The 20,590-nt window shown below is 36.5% G+C and overlaps 1 protein-coding gene across 2 annotated transcripts in view; it reads left to right on the top strand.

The window, feature by feature from the left end:
- Positions 1–20,590, top strand: part of LOC122798296 (cytosolic non-specific dipeptidase-like) — a 345,095-nt gene that overhangs the window by 108,481 nt on the left and 216,024 nt on the right. The window contains exon 2 of one of the 2 annotated variants that reach the window (XM_044067118.1): positions 13,130–13,240. In XM_044067118.1, coding sequence (XP_043923053.1) covers positions 13,130–13,240 — 111 coding nt within the window. Of the gene's footprint in view, positions 1–13,117; positions 13,241–20,590 lie in introns of both variants that reach the window. The other variant, XM_044067117.1, reaches the window with a different exon arrangement.

Genomic DNA, 20,590 nt, shown 5'->3' with positions numbered 1-20,590 from the left:
CAAAGCATTATATATAACTCAATCTCTTATAATGCCACCTAATAAGAAAAAATTAAAAGAATAAATAATTTACTTATTAATTTCCTAAGGTATCCGAATAAACCTAGATTAAGTATAAATCACCATTTTAGACCATAAAAATGTGGATGTATAAACTTTCCAAATATAGAAACTTATACAAAAGTAAAAACTATAATTGGTTAGATAATAATTATATAACAAATTGGAAAAGCTAGTATTATCATTTGCTCAAGTCAAATAAACTGAATTTTTCAGACTCAATAAATATTGCATCACTTAACCCGTTCTGGTGTTATATTTCTAAATCTATACAAATTCCTAATTATTCATCTATTAATTCGAATTATATAAAATCAATTTTAAAAACATTTTAAAAATAATATCAATAAATTTAAATTATAGATTTTGGTTTGAATCCCTTATTTTCTTCTCTTTAACAAAGAATTTCAATAATAAATTACCAACCCATAAACATAATCTTGGAAAAGTCATCAATTTTATTGTTGGCATCAATGCTTTGAAGAAAACACAATTAAATCTATAAACTCTATATCCTTAGAATTTAATATTAAAATTAATGATGCAATGTATACACATTTAGTTGTAATATCAATTCAGAACAAGTTCTCTCTTGTATTCAATTCATGTTTTGTTGAGAGACCACAATGGATTAAAAATTTAAATGAAATTATTTACAAACATTGAGGATTTGACAATTTAATCTCTAAATTTCATTCAATACTAGTTCAATGAGAAATTTTGTAATTTATTTGCTAAAGAGTACCATATAGATTAAAACAGAACAAAATAAAATGCATCTTCTTTAATCTCTTAAAAGCGCATCCTCCACATTATATTGGAGTTTCTTTACTTGGAAATATTTGATTAGAGCTTTTCTGACTCCTGTAAGGGTAGCCAAGATGAGAAAAGAAAGTATATCTGAATGTTGGAGATGAAAACAAAATCATTAAGGTTAACTGGTCACATATATTTTATGACTGTTTATGGTGTATATATTTTGTGGAAAGGTATAAGACCATTTTTAAAGTTTTATGGAATGAAACATTCATTTTAACAAAATAAATGGCTTTATTTAATGTACTGGAAAAAAGTACCAAAAAATAATTTTCTTATTTAACTTGGACAATTCTTGCTGTGGCCAGGAAAACTGTTACAAGAAACTGGAAGGATCCCACAGAATCAAAATGTAAAGATTTTCTTATCTTTTTGAAAGGCACAGCAATCAAAGAAACAACAGCAAAAACAGAATAGGATTTATCCTAACAAACTCAAGAATAATGCTTGTTTGAAAGTGTTAGCTGTCATTGAAACACTTTCATCTTGAATATAGTTAATATAATTTATCTTTATCATTTTTATCTATGTCTTGTGTTAAGTGTTAATAATTTTGTCTCAGGCATTTTGTATATAATGTAAATAAGTATACTGTTAATTTATTTTAAAGCAATATGTTTTAATCTGTTACTTATATTTCATTTTTAATACACTACATAATCATTTTAAAAGTTTAATAACATATTTTAAGGGAAAAAACATTCTTCCTGTGACATCTGGTCAATACCCAACCGGACTGCCAGCAATAAGACATCCCTTACTATCATGGGTCAGTAAGGGGTGCAGCCACTGCACTACAACTGGGCACAAATTTTCCATAGTACCTTGCTGTCCCTAGAAATGCCCTCACTTGCTTTTTTGCAACAGAAACTGGCCAAGTTTGAATAGCTTTTACTTTGATTCTGGCCTAATCTTACTATTCCCCACACTATGTCCTAAGTAAGTGACCTCTGCCATAAACACCTGACACTTACTGGATTTAATGATTATCTTTGACCTTATAAACTGGTCTGCAAATGCCCATAGCATAGTCTTTAATGTAGAGTTTAACCTCTCCACAAGATCATTAGTCTGGGTATGGTAGTGGGTGGTCTCTAAAGGTTTCAACCACAATGCTATCACAAACAAGTCAACAGGTCTAACATGAAGTTAGCACCTCAATCAGTCAGTATCTCCCTCAGAAGATCTACCCTGCTGATAATTTCTAGCAAAGTATTTGCCACCTTTTCTACATCAATATCACCTGGTAAAGGAATATTAAGAACTATAAATGTGCAAAATGGGAAAAAGGGGTTGAGGCTAGATGGATGGATGAACTAGAAGTGGCAGATGGTAGGCTCTAGGCTCTACCAACTGCTGTACTTACCTCACCTTCCAGCCCTCCCTCAGGAGTCCACTTTCTATACAGCAGCCTTCCTTCTCTGCCTCAGTATCACCTGCACAAGGAATATTAGGAACTATAGCTAGAAGTGGAAGATGGTAGGCTCTAGGCACTACCAACTGCTGTGCTACTTCATCTTCTAGCCCTCCATTCGGAGTCCACTCTTTATACAACAAACCTTTATTTCTGTATACAGAGTCTCCTCTTCCTTGAGACTCAGGTGCTTCCTTAGCCATCTCCCTCAAGCTTTGTAATGTAGGGTCCATAAGTTAAGCCTGTCTCAACTCTACATTTGTGACCCTCCCAAGCTCCCCTTCCACAGGAAGCATAATAACTTCTAACAGCTGTACTTCAGTGTCACTCTGAGTACTATCACTCTCCTCCATCCTTGCAATCACTGTGTCCAAGAGAACATCAGTACCTACCAGCAGCTGTGGCTCACTTTCAGACTTACCGCTACAGGAAAGCTCCTCATTTGAAACAGCCACCACACCAGTCCCAGCTTCAGGTATGAGATCTGTCTGGGTCTCCTCCAAGCTACCAGACCTACATGTCTGTCTCCAAGTCTGACTAGGTATCACTGCATGCACACAAGGCACTGCTTCATCACAGTCATTCCCTATCAGGACATCTGCAGGAATATTTTCAAACACAAGCCCCCCTTCCACAGGAAGCCTAGTAACTTCTGACAGTTGTGCCTCACTGTCAATCTGGGTACTATCACTCACCTCCATCCTTGCAGTCACCATATCCAAGGGAACATCAGTACCCCCCAGCAGCTGTGGCCCACTTTCAGACTTACCTCTCTGAAACAGCCACCACACCAGTCCCAGCTTCAGGTATGAGATATGTCTGGGTCTCCCCCAGGCTACCAAACCTACATACCTGTCTCCAAGCTTGACTGCATGTCACTGCATGTACAAAGGTTACTGCATCATCAAAGTCATTCCCTATCAGGGCATCTGCAGGAATATCATCAGACACACTACCTGCCTGCTTCCTCTTCCATCCTCCCAGGTAAGATGAAGCCTAGCCAAAGGTTTTTGGAATAGGGTCCCTCCCAAAGCTCTTCCTGGAGTGGACTGTCCAAGCAAGTACTGCTGTTCTCCAACTACTGCAGGCCTCACAATGGTCATATCAGAAGCTGTGTCTCTCTTAGCAGTAACCTGTTTACCATCTACTAAGATAGAATATATATTTTGGTGATAGATTGGCACCCCAGTTGTTTCCAAACAACTTAACACTGGCAGTTTGTCATCCCCACTTGCTGGCTCCCTCACCTTTTGTTTCTCATCTTGCCTCAAAGGACATTTGACTGTTATGTGGTCCCATGGTTACATTTAAAACATCTAATCCCTAACCATGTACTTGGACTAGTGGTTTCTCCTGTTACTGGTGTACCCTGTTGAAATGGTTTAGACTGCCCCCATGGGTTCCATTATGTCTATGTGCAGCACTGGGTATCCCTTTCTTATGTGCTGGTGCTCTGCTTGCTAAGTAGAGATCCCATTTTCTCCCAAATCCTCTGGAGAGTTACACTCTCTGTCTGCTAACCAGATTCTCATGTCATCAGGCAAAGTACTGAGGGCCTGTTTCCTCATCAAAAGGTCTGTCAGTCCCTCAAAAGTGGTGAGCTGACACCCACTTACCTATCTGTGAAAGTAAGTACTTAAATCAGCAATATAATCATGTACACTCTCATTTGCCTTGCGTCTATGTTCATGAAACTTTTTATCTGTAAGCTTCAGGTGTTAGTTTAAAACAATCAAGAAGACAGTTTTTAACTTTAACGTAAATCAGACAATGTTGACATGGTCTGAACAGCTTTACCATGGAGTAAGGGAGTCAGGACCCCAACCCAGAGCTCAAGGTCAACATCATACTGTCTATATACCCTCTCAAATATATGAATAAAACTATCAAAGTCATCCCCATCCTTATATTGCGGAAAATGTTTAATGACCCTTACAGCTTCTGGGGTCCAGTTATTCCAATGTGAAGAAATTAGACACTGTCATTTGTGCTAGCATATCTGGCTGAATTTTTTTGTACATAATTTCAGATTAAACTGTGCAATATATGCCAGCATGACTAGCTATGATATTGTAAATAAGTTCTTACATGTTCATTTATAATCTGTTTGTACAGAATATTTTAAAGACTTGAACAGTGTTCCTTTATATTTCTAACTGTGCATATTTGGAAAGAAGATTCTAAATTCAGACTGACTCTGAATCAGTTGAGCTGCATATGATGTCATCAGAATGTTGACAGTTGCTATGTGTTACTGTCAGAGGTTGAAAGACAGGAAGGAACTTTAGTAAACAGCTGTTGGATGATTTTTAAAACATGAATTGAAAATTAGAACTTTAACAGTTGTGACAGTTAAGCTAGTCTATTAAAGAGCCTGCTGAATACAATTGAAGTCAGTTAACAGTCAGTTGTTGTCAGTTGATGTTAGGTGCAATTGCCGGTTGCAGTTGTCAGTTGTTCACCATTGTATTGTGCAGTGGCTACCTAGAAAAGACTCACCAAGAACAGTAAGCCTGCCTTTGTTCTGTTGTAATAATTTAGTTTAGATCAGGGACAGTGTTCTTTAGTCAGATAGGAAAATTATAACTAATCAGAGTTTTTCTAAATGTTGGATTTCTATCCTACTGTATTGATTTCATTTTCCTGGTGATTGAGTTCTGTTTGTTTATTGGAAATTATTGTCTTATATTTTTAATCATTGTGCTCATAATTAAATATTTTATTAACTTATATTGTGGCTGATCAACCAATGTTTTCTTTAGTGATTTGAGAGTGCTTATACCTGCTTTGATAACTTCCCGTGTCACTCCAAAAGCCTGGCTGCTTTAGGTCATTTGCTATCATTTGTTTTAATATCTAACTTTTATAACTGGACAGCCCTTTAAAAAGGCAGATTTAATTTATTTAAGTGTGAGTGTAAAGAAGTCTTAAACTGGGAAACATTCCTCTGAAGTGTGTAATAAGAAGTTATATTTGGGGTGGACAGAAGCATACAGCCCAGTCCCAAGTTACAGGGGAAATTGTGAAATATTACTCCTGTTTAAGTGACGGTCTCCTATTGGAGTCAGTAGTGAGGATTGAAGCTCCTTAGTTACTGACCCATGATAGCAAGGGATGTCATATATTGTTGGCAGTCTGGTGGGGTACTGATCGGGCTTCACACTGCCTACATCATAAACATACAGCCTACATCATGAACATTCTAACTACATCTTGAACATTCTGTCTACATCATGAACATTGTGCCTTTGTCATGTTTCATAAACACACAGCCCTGCTATTGGAAAGATAATTTATTAGCTGCTGTTCTGCCTAAGATTAATTTAAAAAGTTGATCAGAGGATTTATATTTAAACTTCTGTCTATTGTCTTTCTCACGTAATCCTGAAAAGAAAAGTAATGGAGGTGCAAGAGAAGGATTAAATAAACTCCTTCATTTAAATGAAGAATCGTGAACTCCACCATTATTTCCTTTGTAGAGCACTAACACATAGTCTATATTCAATGATTGTGTGAACTAAACTTGCACAACTGGCAGGCACAATGTCTGTATAGTTAAATATAATTAAAAGTAAATAATTAATTATTAAAATCAGAATTATTGCCATGATATTCTAATCTTCTGAAGTCTTCTAATTGCACAGTGTTGTCACCATCATGAAATAAATCCAAGAAAGTGATCAGTTTCTATTCTGGATCAGCTTTAGTGACTGGCTTCTCTTTAGAACCAGAGACAGGACAGAGGCAGTTCAGAGAAAAGCAACAGTAACAGCACAGTCTGCATCAAAATCCATCCGATGAATGCAGGAAAAATGTGGGGACATGGTAACAACCATATATCAGGGAGTCTAGACATCCTGACTGCTCCTCAGAAGAAAAGATGTGTGAGGAGAAGAGGACGCAATTTGAATTAAGGCTGAATAGATACATGAAGCAATATTCTTCTCTCAAGCAGTTACACCTACATGGATCAATTTACATGAGGGGGATGTGTTACTTATTTATTTATTTGATATTTATTTGATAGCTTTTCTGGATAAGGGATTTTTTATTATTTCTAGCTCCTATATCTCACAACATAAACATCTTTCTACTCTCTTAATTCCTCTGATTCTTAGACTGCACTTCATATAATTACCCATCTCCACGTTCTTTATCTATCTCTCTATCCCATAACAAATCTCTTTCCACTCTCATTCCTCACCTCAGATCTCACCAACTTATTTATATATAGCACCATTACACACCTCACTAACGGGATTCTTATATAACTATGCATCTGAATACATTAACTGTATGGCAACTCCTATTTGCTACTATTTTATGCTATTATATGAAAATACTTATCCATAAAGTGAAAAATATTTATGTATTTCATGAAAACTTTTTATGCCACTATATACTGATATCCATATATGTTACTTGATTATTTCTATGCATATATGGGTCCCTATCGGATTACCAAAGTTTCAAAACTTCGAATATCATACGTCCGAGACTATATGATTGATGTATTGAAACTTAGAACATTTTGAATGGAGATCACTGCACAGCATGGAATGGGAAATTTACCATTTTCCTAACTGTGGTGCAATCTTGGAGTTGGTATATTTAATTAGCAGAAGGTGTGGGTGGTAAAAAAAAATTGTTTTAAAAGTTTCAAAACTTTGATTATATGGTCTCGGCTGTATGAGGTTAAAAATTTTGAAACTTCAGTAATCCGATAGGGACCCATATAGATAGATAGATAGATAGATAGATAGATAGATAGATAGATAGATAGATAGATAGATTTAGATACAGCTATATATGTGTCTATATATATAGATATAGATATAGATATAGATATAGATATAGATAGAGAGGAAAAGATTTGCATTGCTGCTGATTCCTACTAGTCACATATCACTGCTTTCTTTTTATTGTTTTGCTTCATTGTAAATTTTACTCAATTTTATGTTAATTGTGTACATTATGTATGTATGTATGCATTTAGATTTTGTATGTATTTTACAGTTGTGTATAGAACCACATTCTGGAGCTAGTCTCCACTGCTCTGCTGAAAATGGGTTTCCACCTGGACAGATGTTGCCAGTAAACAAAAACAAACAAATCAATAAATACATTTACTGTTTTATTTAGTTTTTAGAATACAAGGCAACAAAAATGAGAGAAATAATTAATTTGCTAGACATGGGGCAATTTTTATGTGGAATAAGGAATACCCGCTTGTGGGTGTCCATTTCCATTTTTTGCTTTCATTTATTGCCAATACATGTCTAAGCAGAGTGACACTAATGTATGTAGCTTTAATCAGGATATACACTGTGGTACAAGTATTGTAAAAAAGTTAAAAGTCCCCCTATTATTTCTTTTTCACAACCTTTCTGTGGTATACTCTAGAGCATCACACAAAAGGTAAATTGGGCTATTATACTAATGTACTTTATTTTAAATGCAATTGCACAAGATATAATCTTACTGAACCACAAATTACAGCTTAGAATGTGACTTTAATAGGACTGCAAAACAACAACAAACAGCAACCAATGGATATTCCACACACAGTTTATAGATCCATGGTTTATTAGATTAAGCGCTTTTTGTTAGATTAATAATCAGAACTTCTTCAGATAACACACACATAAAAACATCCCCATTTAAACAACTTTTCCAAATCAGTCATGTGATCTAAATTAACATAATTAATGACTTCTTCCCTCCTTTATAACAAGTTAACCTTCTAAATACCTTACAAAGCTTAAAACCACACTAAATAAAATGGAATACAGAAGTAAGATAAGATCTAACAAAATGCCAAGCTTATTCAAATAACCATTATAATAAAATATATGGGTTACCGCTTCATAAACATACAAATCAATTTCACTTTCCTGAACACTTCACCTTAAATGAAATGAATTTTCATTTTTATTCTTTATTATCTTAAAAGACTTTTCAGTTTTAAAAGACATAAAATAGAACACATCTCATTTAAACTTGGATGGTGACAAGCATTTAGGCAAATTTGCGCATTAATTCAAGTTTCTGTAATAACAAAGAACAGAGACCACCTCTAATGTCGGGGATAACTTGGTCAATGCCCTAAATTTTAATGTGTGAGTCTGATAAAGAGATGTATGCCTAGCTAAAGCATTTTCTAATTTGCCCCTATTCATACTGTAAATGTGTTCATAAACACATTCCTTCAACTTACGGTTGTTTTTACCAATGAAGAAGGCAGGGCAAGATTGCCATTGGACTAGGTACACAATCATTTTTGAATTACAGTTAAGTTTCTTTGTCGTATAATATTTTACATTTCTTATGCTGAAGGTTTGACTAATGTCCATATATTTACACAACACACACATTTCACACTTATACATGCCTGGGAGTCTTACTGGACTAGATTTAAACTTTTCTAACAAGTTTTTCATGTTGCATCCTCTCCTGAAAATAACTGAAGGGGATTCTCCTAATTTATTAATCATGTCCTCATCTCCCATTAAAAGGTTCCAATTTTTGTTTATTATCCTTTTAATATCAGGTGCATCTCTACTATAGGTAGTAATAAAACTCAGTAGATACTTATTGTTGTTGTTAGTGTGACATACCAGACTAACATTATCAATACTTTGGTTTAACTCGAGCTGAGTATCAATCTGCACTCTATCACTCCTCAGTAGTGATTTGTAAATACCTCTATTTCTTTTAAATTGTAATTCTTTAACCAACTACTATATCAGTGAGTCAGGGTAACCCCTCATGAGGACCACCAACTCATAGCCTTTTTTTGACCGAATGTGTGAACTTGATATTAGGTCACTTGACAATGAGTCTAATAAACAGGTGAAACACTATAATCATCATAATATATTGAGATCCGAAGGGGTAGCCCTGAACAAATTACGCAGGCTACCAGTAAGGATGATGAAACCTGATAAGGGCGGGTGGGCTGGTGCTGATGGATTTGGATATGTATACACAGAAAATGAAATGGTGAAAAAGTGAGACCTATGAGAAAGTAAGTCTAAATGAACTTAACGTAGCATAGAGACATATTAAGTCATATTTTAACGATTTGTCTATTGAGCAGCAATAATACGTTTACTTGCTTTTATAGTGACTTTAATAGGACCTCATTTGAAAATTACCTTTTTCTCTGGGCTACAGAATAGAACTGCAAGACCAGTAAATGTGAGTAAAGTGAATGCTGAAACTCACTTGAAGACTATTAAAGCATTCATGTAGGGATGCTTTGCACCCCTACACATGGGATATGTGCCCACTACGACCTGATACTTATGTATCCTACTTCTTGATCACTATACTGCAGAGTAAAAGGAATACATTGAGTTAATGTAATCAAGGATTTATCATATTGCAAATGTACATACATTGTCAGTCTCTGGTTCACTACAGGGACTTGAGTCTAAAGTAGTTGAAAAACGTGGTCTCAAAATCAGGGATTCAACTTCTTTGTATATCAGCTAGGTTGCTACTCATGTTCAAACTTGAATTATGAGTTCAGGCAAGCAGCTGTGGGAAGGGAGCAGAAGGGGAGTTTAGTATTAGGGAGCAGGAGGGGAATTTTAGAGTTAGGGAGTAAGAAGGGAGTTTTATGGTTATGGAGCAATCAGGGAATTGAAGTATGGGGTGGTTGGAGTTTTAGGTTTAGGAAGTGATTGGGGAATTTAGAGTTAGAGAGCGGGAGTGGCAGTTTAGGGTAAGGGACGAAGCAGCCATGTTGGTAACTGGTGGGAGTTTTAGGTTTAGGGTTCAGGTTCCCATAAGACTACATAATTTATAAGACCAGGTGTTAGGAGGGCTATGTAGAAATGGGAGATCTAGCTAGTGGGAGTTAAAGCACTTGGTTTTTTTTTGAACAAGTGGCAAAGAGCAAGTATACTGCAAGTTACTAGCACACAAGCACCTGTAGTGGACCCATCAGTCTCTGTATTTTGAGAATCTCAATAGTGGCTTCAAAATTTAAGCAGAAGCCCAAGATAAATGCTAAAATGCTTATGTAATATGACTAGCAAAAGACTATTATCCTAAGTCGGCAGTGGTGTTTCTCTCTTTCCCATGATATTATTTTAAATAATAAAAAAAAAATCTAAATCCAAACAAAAATAAAAGAGCTCTTATTATAGCATAGAAAACTTTCAGAGAAGAATAATTTTCTGAATTTCTAAGAACTGTAAACAGTGACTTTTAATGGCTTTTGATGTATGATAAAAGTACAGTAACAATTTGAAATGTTGGGACCTGCTAGAGTGAGTCCCAAAATAAAGAGACCGAATGGCCGAAAGAACGTATTTACATATAGTAAGTCCAAGATGCCATTTCTCAGAATATTCCCTTTTCTCCAATGTATGGCGAACTCAGAGATGGTATATATAAGATCAGGGGTGAGGGTTTCAGGGCTTGACCTCCCCCCCCCCAAAAAAAAAAACGTTTAAAGGAGAAAAGCGATTTTTAAAATTCGCTCTTCTGTGTTTTCTGTTTTTTTTCTCCAGCTTGTTGGCAATCAGCATTTCAAATTCCAACATATCAACAGAGAGCCAAAAAGTAAGTGAACAAGAGCAGAAAATATATAGTTAGTCTAGTAGTAGCAACAAATAAAACTTATTTTTATATATAACTAGTGTAGTTTTATTATATAATTTGTCTAAGAAATTACTGTTGAGTATTCCACTCTGGATTCTTGCACAATGAATAGTAATGTCCTCTTTTTTTGTGGTTAATTAGAAAAGTGGTTCGCCAGATTTTCATAGTAATTGCAGTTGCATTATAATTTCCTGTTTCTTTACAAGTCTCCATAATGGCTTTGTTTAGCAAAAGATGATTCTTAGTTCCATATGAATCCCTTTCAGTCGTCTTCTTTTCTAATGCCATGATTGGATTTTACCTAGGTGATTGTATACTCTGTCTGCAAAAACTCCTGCATATGTCCTTTTCTCAGTGAGGCTAATCTGGTAATCAGCATATGAAATCATAAATCAACACATGCATAAACAAACATGCTCATGAGCAAACTGGATTTCTATATCTGTGTGTGTATGTGTGTGTGTGTGTGTGTGTGTGTGTGTGTGTGTGTGTGTGTGTGTGTGTGTGTGTGTGTGTGTGTGTGTGTGTGTGTGTGTGTGTGTGTGTGTGTGTGTGTGTGTGTGTGTATATATATATATATATATATATATATATATATATATATATATATAAAATATATTGGTTATTATCACAATCCTGAAGCCCACAGACTTGAAAACCGTAATACAGAAACCATAATATCGAAAGACCAAATTGCTGAAGACCAGAATACTGAAATCCTCGACTTTCCTCCTGCAGGACCTATGTTAGCATTCATTACTGTCTTTACATTTGTAGAAGAAATATGTATTCAAGATTTTTAGACATATAAATATGTGTGCATGTGTAGTAAGACACTTGCACTTCGCATTTCTTAATATTACTTTGATTGTTCATGGCTATGGCATATAAAGTTTTATTTCTTTATTAGAAAGTTCATAGGTTCTTAGGTTCATAGGTATGTCCTAGACAAATGGCCCTGGAGCCTTTACAAGCCTAGCCCATAAGATTACCCTGGCATCGTGCCACCCGACCTTAGTTCCCAGTGCCTCTGTCGAGTAAAGCCACTGGAGGGATCCCTAGGGTAAGTTTTCTATTTGCCATCCACTCATCAAAATTTCTCTTGAAGAGAGCCAGTGAAGTCTATTCCATAGCATGGGCATTCTCTGGGTTATGAATCTATCCCTCCAGCATGTTCTGTTGATTGTAGTAATGAGGTTGAGGTCTCTGGAGTGTGTAGTGCGGAGCGATTGGGATTTCTTTAGATGTAGCATTTCTAACAGAGCTGGGTCAGACATGGCTTTGTAAGTAAAGCAGAGATCATCTCTAAGTAGGCGATATGAGACAGAGAATATTTGGAGTTTTTTGAGTCTGTCCATATGGGACAAAATTTTAAGGCCTAGGATCCTCTTTGTGAGGTACCTTTGCAGCCACTCCAGTTGTTGCAGGTGTTTAGTGAGGTACATGCCAAATAGGGCATTGTACTCAATGATTGGCCTAATGAGGGAAGAGTAGACAAAGACAATGACCAGTTTCTTCCTGGATGCAAAACCCTTAGTAATGCTACATAGAAGGACTTTCTGACCACAGTGGCAATGTGGTGGTCAAAAGAGAGGTTGCTGTCAACCTGTGTTCCCAAATCTCTTATAACGCCTTCTGTGTTCAGTGGACTACCATCAATTTGGTAATTCATGGGAACCGGATTTTTCCCAAAGGGGATGACATCACATTTTTTTGCCTTGAGCTTAAGGCCATGGTTCTGACACCAGTCGTTGGTCTCAGTGAGGCCTTTCTGTAGGATGTCAACATCACTTGGGGAGTTAATAATAGCTCCCAACTTGCAATCGTCTGCCAACTTTGTCAGACAGAGTCCCTTCCTGTTGGCCTGGGCTACCAAACAAAAAGTGAAAGAGAAACTAAGTCAGCAGAGTCATGGTTTATATCCATGCATTCTATTATCTAAGAGTAAAACCAGAAAATGGAGTAATTAATTCCTTTAGGATATTTTTTTTCCAAAATATGGGCTTGTCCCTAACTTCTATTGGTTAGAAATGAAGGTATAGAATGCACTTTAGTATAACATGCAATAAGTTCTATGGCATTGAAGGTTTAAGTGATAACTTTTTCTGAAACATCTTAAATTTCAAAGGTTAAAATATTTGCAAAGAATAGCATTCAGTCTACACATATGAAGTTATTGAAATACTATATACTATTTCTTAATTGACGTTTCAGCTTTTGTTCCAGATTGGTCTTGCAATCCTTACCATATTGTTACTCAAGGACACCTGTGGAGCTAGTGTCACTCCAGATCCTGTGTTCCAGTACATTGATGCAAACCAGGAGAAGTTTGTACAGGTAAGATAAATATTCAGCATTTCACTCTAAATATTTGTCACGTTTTGAGAAGTGTGAAGAAAAGGCCAGGAGACGTGCACTGAATTACCTATAGTACGGACATCAAGTTGATGGCACTCCTCTCTGAAGCCCAACCCAATCCATCTCCCCTGTAGATCCCAACCTGACCTAAAGCATGTGTTATATCATAGTACCTGCCAGCTGAGGTCAGCATTCTGAAGTAACCAGTGTGATGTCAGCAAACATCAAGGACTGTGCCCCTTGTGTAGATCATTCTTATAAGCAGTGCTGTACAGATTCTGCTTATAATTTAGCAGCATACAAACCTTCATTCTGAAATGAAATCATTTAGACAGCAATTTTACCATGGAGGTATTGGTATAACTGGCCCATTCTAAAATACTTTACTTATTTGTCAGTTTTGTCACTAATAAATATGAATTGTAGATTGTGCACCATCTGTGTAGTTATTTAATCACTACCATCTCAGCCTCTTTTTGATACCACAGTCAAGCATGTTCACCTTTGTGGTACATTTTTTCCTATGGTACTTATAATGTAGATTCCTGTTTAAAATAAGTAGATAACTGATAGTGTTCCCATTAATATATTGACATACAAATTCCACAAATGTCTAGGTACTCAACACCTCATTGATCACTTTCATTTTGCTTATGCACGTTTGCTCAATATGCTATTTGCTTATGTTTCTACACAGCTTAATGTAGTGATGAAGGGACTTTAGTATATAGCTTCTCTCTTTTTTAATTTCTACAAGTCTTTTGGGTTTCTAATACCATGACAGGAATGGAACTCATTCCTAAGTCAAAGTATGATTATAGTTCATGAAATTAGCATTGTTTCAATCTTTGATGTCAGCCAGAAGTGCTCTTCGCAGCACCCACGATGTGCCCAATAATGACTACTTCTGAAGTTTGTACAGTTACATGTATCAGTAACATTGTAAGTATGCTTGCAAATTTTTTTTTATAAGTCAAGATGCTTCTACTACTACTGGAAATGTCTGGGTATCTTTCTTCTACACTGCCCTCATTTCTGCCTACAAATCCTGGTATTTTGTGACTTTATGCCTCTCTGTACTTAAGGCAGTGTAGTCACTGGGTGAAGCAATTTCGATGATCAATGCTACTTTTGTCTTCTTTTCATGTACCACTATGTCTGGCTTTCTGACATCTATTTTTTTGAACTGTTGGTAATGGGTGATCCCCTGTAATATAAAATTCATAATTTTCTATAATGCTTTGTGACTCATGTTTCCAGTGTTTTTCAGCCACTTCAGTACCATAATGTTTGCACAATCTCCAATGCAACAGTCTTGCCACATCATTGTGCCTTTCAGTATGCAGTCACTCTGGCATTGGTATATCACAACCATCAACAAATGTGCAACTGTTTCCAATTCTGTTTTATAAAACCTACATTTGTCTGTTTCTCCCACATGTTGAATGGACTTTGTAAACCAACGTGTACATAGCCCACTATCTTGGGTCAGCAATATTAACCTTTCGTCTTTTGGTTTACATTCACCTCTTCTTAATCATTTCTGTGTTCAATTCTGATCAACATGAGGTTGTTCCAAGAGTTTTCTGTACTTGCAACTATTTTTATGCATTTTCCACATTTCTTGCTTTTTCATCTAATCCTTCACCTTATATTCTTTCCTTTGTTTTTTGGCACATTCAATTGCAGTCTGATTTTTACCTACTTCTGTTTTAATTTCCATTCCTGCTTAACACCAATATGCTTTTGCTAAACTAAGCAAGAATGTCATCTTAGACTTATTCTCCTCATGTTTCAAAACTTTCACTACATTTGGGTCTTGTGAGGTCAGCAGATATGTATGCAGCTCCACAATTATAGATCTATACATGTAATCATAGGTTCATAGGTTCATAGGTTCATACTAGGCTATCTGCCCTGGGGCAATTATAAGCTTAGCCCGATTTTGTATGGCTTACGCCACCCCTTGATTTGAGTATACTGTGCCCTTTTTAAGGTTTAGTTTACTATGTCTCTGTCTAATAGTGACACAGGAATAATCCCTGGGACAAACCTACGATCCCCCATCCACCTATCGAGATTTTTCTTGAAGAGATTCAGTGAGGTGCTCTGCCTCACATGAACTGGAATTCTATTCTAGAGCGAAGGGAGCCTCTGGGTTATGAACCTGTCCCTCCAGCAAGTTCTATTTATTTCTGTGCTGAGGTTCAAGTCCCTCGGGCGTGTGGCTCTAAGGGATTTAGATTTACTGAGGTGGAGCATGTCCATTAATTCTGGATTTGACATAGCTTTGTATGTCAGGCATAGATCGCCTTGAAGTAGGCGGTATGCAACTGAGTAGAGCTGGAGTTTTTTTAACCGAGCAGCATATGGCATCTGTTTGAGACCCTTGATCCTCTTGGTGAGATACTTTTGGGGTCTTTCTAATTGCTGCAGGTGTCGGGTAAGGTACATCCCAAAAGGGGCATTGTATTCTATGATGAGCCTGATGAGGGATGAATAAAGGGGCACAATTACCTCTCTTGATCTAGATGTGAAACCCTTCGTGATGAGGTGGGCTATGTAGAAGGTCTTTCTAACCACTTTGGCAATGTGGTTTTCAAAGGAGAGATATCTCCTTCGGAAGGGGGAATATAACATATTGGTATGCACTGATTTTTATAAATAATTTAATGAGCGTGAAGCATACTTCTTGTTTTCCTGTTCAACCTATTCAATACCTTTTGGGGCCAGTCACTCACTCCAAAAGTGTAAGTTGGGACAGGAAGTGCAAATTGGTTTATAGATTGGACTTTGTTCCTAGATGTCAGTGCTATTTTCAGTATTAATTTAAGTCTTCTAAAATATTCCTTACTAAGTTTTACTTACATTTGTTCATGTTTTATTGTTGATCCTTCATCAATTCCCAAATATTTATACAGTCCCTCTTGCTCAAGTTCTTTTATATCACATTCTTCTCCCAAATTGTTGCTTTCCTGGTGCTGCAGTTTTCCTGCTTTAAAGGTTGCTTTTGCACATTTATCAAGACCAAATGACATTCTTATATCATGAAAATGTTTTGACCACTTACAGTTGTGCTTGCAGTTCCTCATCTGATAAACTATATAGTTTTAAATCATCTACAAAAGAAGTTGAGAAGTCTTTACACTTTGTTGTTTTTCTGGGAGCCAGATTGTAGCTATGACCTAATCTGATAAGCAGACAGCTTAATGGGTTAAGGGAAAGACAAAAGAGCAGCGGTGACAAAGAATCACCCTGGAATATCCCCCTCTGGATTTTTATCCCTGGAATAATAATTTGTCCTTTATCTTGGCTCAACAGCAAAGTGGTTTGCCACTGTTTCATGATCACTGTAATGTAACTGATCACTGTAGGGTGTATCTTATACATTGTTAAGCAGTCTTTTATCCATGAATGTGGGATACTGTCAAATGTTTTTTGTAGTCTAGCCATGCCCTACTTAGATTCTTCCCCTTGTTACAGTTCTCAATTATAACTTTATTTAACAACAAATGATCCTTTGTTCCATATTGACTTTCTTCTATTACTATTTTGTTCTACCGCCATGATTGAGTTTTTTTCTAAATGACTATAAACTTTGTCAGCATCAATTCCAGTGTGTAGTTTATACATCATCAGAAGGCAAGTTATTGGTCTTTAGTTTTTAGGATAGCTTGCAGGTTCGCTCTTAAGTAGAAGCATTGTTTTTCCTGTTGTTAACCAGGCTGGTGTCTGTTCAGAGTGTACAAATAAATAGTTCTTACTCATGGCTAAATCTTCATGCAAAGATGTTAATACTTTTAACCAGAATTTAGGTACTGCATCTGGGCCTAGGGCTTTCCAATTAGGAGCTTTTCTTAACTTTGTTTCAATCTCTCTGGCTGTTACTTCATACATTTCATATCCTGTACATTTGAACTTCTTATTCTTTCTTTCTTTTACTTCTTCTATCCATTTAGCATCTTTGCTATGTTCCACAGGATCTTCATAGATATTTCTCCAAAATGTATCTATTTCTTCTTTTTTTGGTGATGTTTCAATTCCTTTTGCCTTGTTTCCCAATTCTCTATAAAACTTTTTGGGTCATCAATAAAGTCCTTATTTTGTAGTTTTCCTTTATATTTATTTACATATGTTCTATGTTTCTCTGCTTGTGCTGATATTTTTAGTTTACTGTAGAAAAAGTCAAACACTGGTAAGACACAGCCAACACGTATACAAAAAGGTTTAATAGTAAGCGCTTTCACTGATAAAAAAACACTTCTTCAGACTACAAATACAGACTCAAACAGAACATTTAAATAACCAACCTAATAAAAACAACTCTTGCCCTAGAACTGGTTCACGAGAAGGACAAGAGAGGTGCAAATCTTAATAATAGCACTGAAGCTAGAGAGCAGAAATGGATTTTATTATTTCAAGCAGATAAACCACCTGGGCTTAATAGTAAAGTTTCAGTAAAACCATTCCTGAAAAATAGAGCCCCGAAACACTGAGTGATGCTATAGTTAACTAGCAACTCAAAGCTATGAGTTAGTGCTCTTTTATTTATGGCTTTTATTGTTCATTGAATGTGATTGTTCTCTGAACATTGATTAGTTTTAGCCGAGTTGTTTTTATTAGGTTGGTTATTTAAATGTTCAGTTTGATTCTGTATTTGTAGTCTGAAGAAGCGTTTTTTTATCCGTGAAAGCGCTTACTATTAAACCTTTTTGTATACGTGTCGGCTGTGTGTTACCAGTGTTTGACTTTTTCTACAGTTTCTCTTTTTATACACTGGTAACTTGATTCAGTAACAGGATTATTTTTGGTGTATTTTTAGTTTATTATTTGCAACAGTGCACAATAGATCCTGATCTGTTATAATACTGTGAGTTGCTTTTATTAAGTTATCTTTCTGAGTATTTTTGTTGACCTGTTCCCTCTGTCTTAACTGCTTTATTGTTTTCTCTATTCGATACTTTATTTTTTTATTTTATTTTATTTTACATTTGTTAACCGGGCTAATCTAGCTGGATATATTTCCATTTTCAGTAGAGGCCTGGGGAGAAAAGCTCCACACATAAACAACAGACAAAACGGGGAGAAAGGCTCAACAAATAATACTTACATGATGGCATTTAATTTCTTCCCTTCCTTTCCCTTACTGCCCTGTGCTCTTGTGGTAAGACTTTATCTGTTATTAATTTAGCTGCACAGTAATATATCCTATTCTGTTATATCACATGAATTTCTATGGACAGTCCTAATTAGTTTTTTTTTTTATCAGATTTCTAACTTTTTGGGTTTTATAGACCATCTGTAGTCTATTTCTTTCATTGATCTTAATATGTCTGTCCATCTCTATTAAATCAAGCAACTTTTCTCTTAGTCATTTTCTTGTAAACTGAGGGTGCATTCTTTGTTCTTCATTTCCTGCGGCCATTATATAGAAAGTTCTAGAGCAATTCCTGTACCACGTTCTCTTCAGTTTCATCCTGTATTATCCATTGCTCTTTCATATGGGAACTCACTGGCCTATCACTACACAACATTGACTTCGCCAGAGTTGCCACAGTTTCCTGTTCTTTCCATTGCTGTCCAACTCCAACTGAACGTTTGTACTGGTTTCCTATGGAAGGCTCAAAAGTATCTTCATATGGCAACTAATCAGATGCTTCCCACTCCACTGATTTCTCCTTAATTTGGATGTCTATTGCTCTATCCTGTTGCAATGTTCATAGGTTCATAGGTGTTTACTAGGCTAATGACCGCAAGGACCCTGTTAAGGATAGCCATGCATCCCAAATCTATGACAAGTTCTGATACCCTTGATAAGTGTAAGCACGGGATTGGGAGATGAAACATATACAGGCAGAGGCCTGGGAGATGAACCATTTCCAGTTGGTCTGTGTCCATTATAGACACAGGTGCCAAACCAGGGGTGAATTTCCTGTTCCCCATCCAATTGTCCAAGTTGCACTTGAATTGGGTTCATACCTCTCAACCTGTAACACCAAGAAATCTGGGCAAAGTCAAAAATAATGGGGAAAGGTCCAAAAATAGGCACAATTTTTAAATATTGCTCTTATAAACTTAGAAAATTAATATACTAAAGGTTTTTGCATTGGCATGCATTTTTGGAAGCATATGAAGTCTGAAATGCAAATGTTTGTTATGTTTTAATTATATCAATCTCCAATGATTTGCCAGAAAACCACACATTTTAGGAGGCACAGACCAAAAATTACAGGCAAAAATCTAGACATTCTGTGAAAAGCTGGACAGTTGAGAGGTATGATTAAGTTAAAGAGGAACTCTGCTTCACATGGATGGGGAGCCTGTTCCATAGACAGGGTAGACTCTGAGATACACACCTTTCTCTCTAGCAGGTCCTATTTATATCACAGGCAAGGTTTAATGGGTAATTCTGGTGATGTTTGTTTTGTGGATATGCAGGAGGTCCATCAGAGTGAGGTCTGCCAATGCCTTGTATGCCAGGCATAGATCTCCCCTTAAAAGCCTGTAGGAGACAGAATACAGGGATAGGGCCTTGAGGCAGTCTGCATGGGATATTTTACTTATGGCCTGTATTCTTTTAGTGAGGAACCTCTGTGGACATTCCAGTTGCTGGATATGCCTGGTTAGGTACATACCAAAGGGGGCATTGTACTCAATGATAGGTCTGATGAATGCCAAATAGGTTCATAGGTTCATAGATTAGTACTAGGATAACTGCTCTTGTGGGCCATTTTAAGGCTAGCCAATTACTCCATCTGAGAATCAAACACTGCACCTTGTGTTTGTAAGATAAACACTTTAACCATTATACCAACCTCCCACCCTAATACAGTAGATTACAGTAGAACAATGACTCCTTGGACTTGGATGCCATACCTTTGTTTATAAGTTGTGTAACATAGAATAATTTCCACACTACTGTACAGACCTGACAGTCAAAGGCTAGATTACTATCTATGCTTGTCCCTAAGTCCTTGACTACTGGGTCAGCTCTAAGGGGTGTGTTATCAATATAATAGTTCCAGAGGTGGATGACTTCCCAAAGGATACTAATATGCATTTCTTGGCATTTAGTTTTAGTCCATGGCTCTCACACCAGTTGTTTGCCTGTGTCAGCCTCTCCTGAAGAACATTTGTGTCAGTGTGGGATTCAATGACAGCTCCTAATTTGCAATCATCTGCAGATTTAGTCAGCCAGAGACCACTGACACTGGACTTGATGTCAGAGAAGTAAATGCCAAAAAGGACTGGTCCAAGAACTGATCCCTGAGAGACTCCACTTCTGACTGGCTTCTTTGTAGAAGTGGACTTCCCAATTCTAACTCCAAG

The sequence above is a fragment of the Protopterus annectens genome, chromosome 3.part1 (assembly GCF_019279795.1).
Source record: "Protopterus annectens isolate FY-2018-M chromosome 3.part1, PAN1.0, whole genome shotgun sequence".
Taxonomy (NCBI): Eukaryota; Metazoa; Chordata; order Ceratodontiformes; family Protopteridae; genus Protopterus; species Protopterus annectens.
The sequence above is the reverse complement of the archived record's forward strand: the minus strand, read 5'-3'. Positions and strand labels throughout refer to the sequence as shown.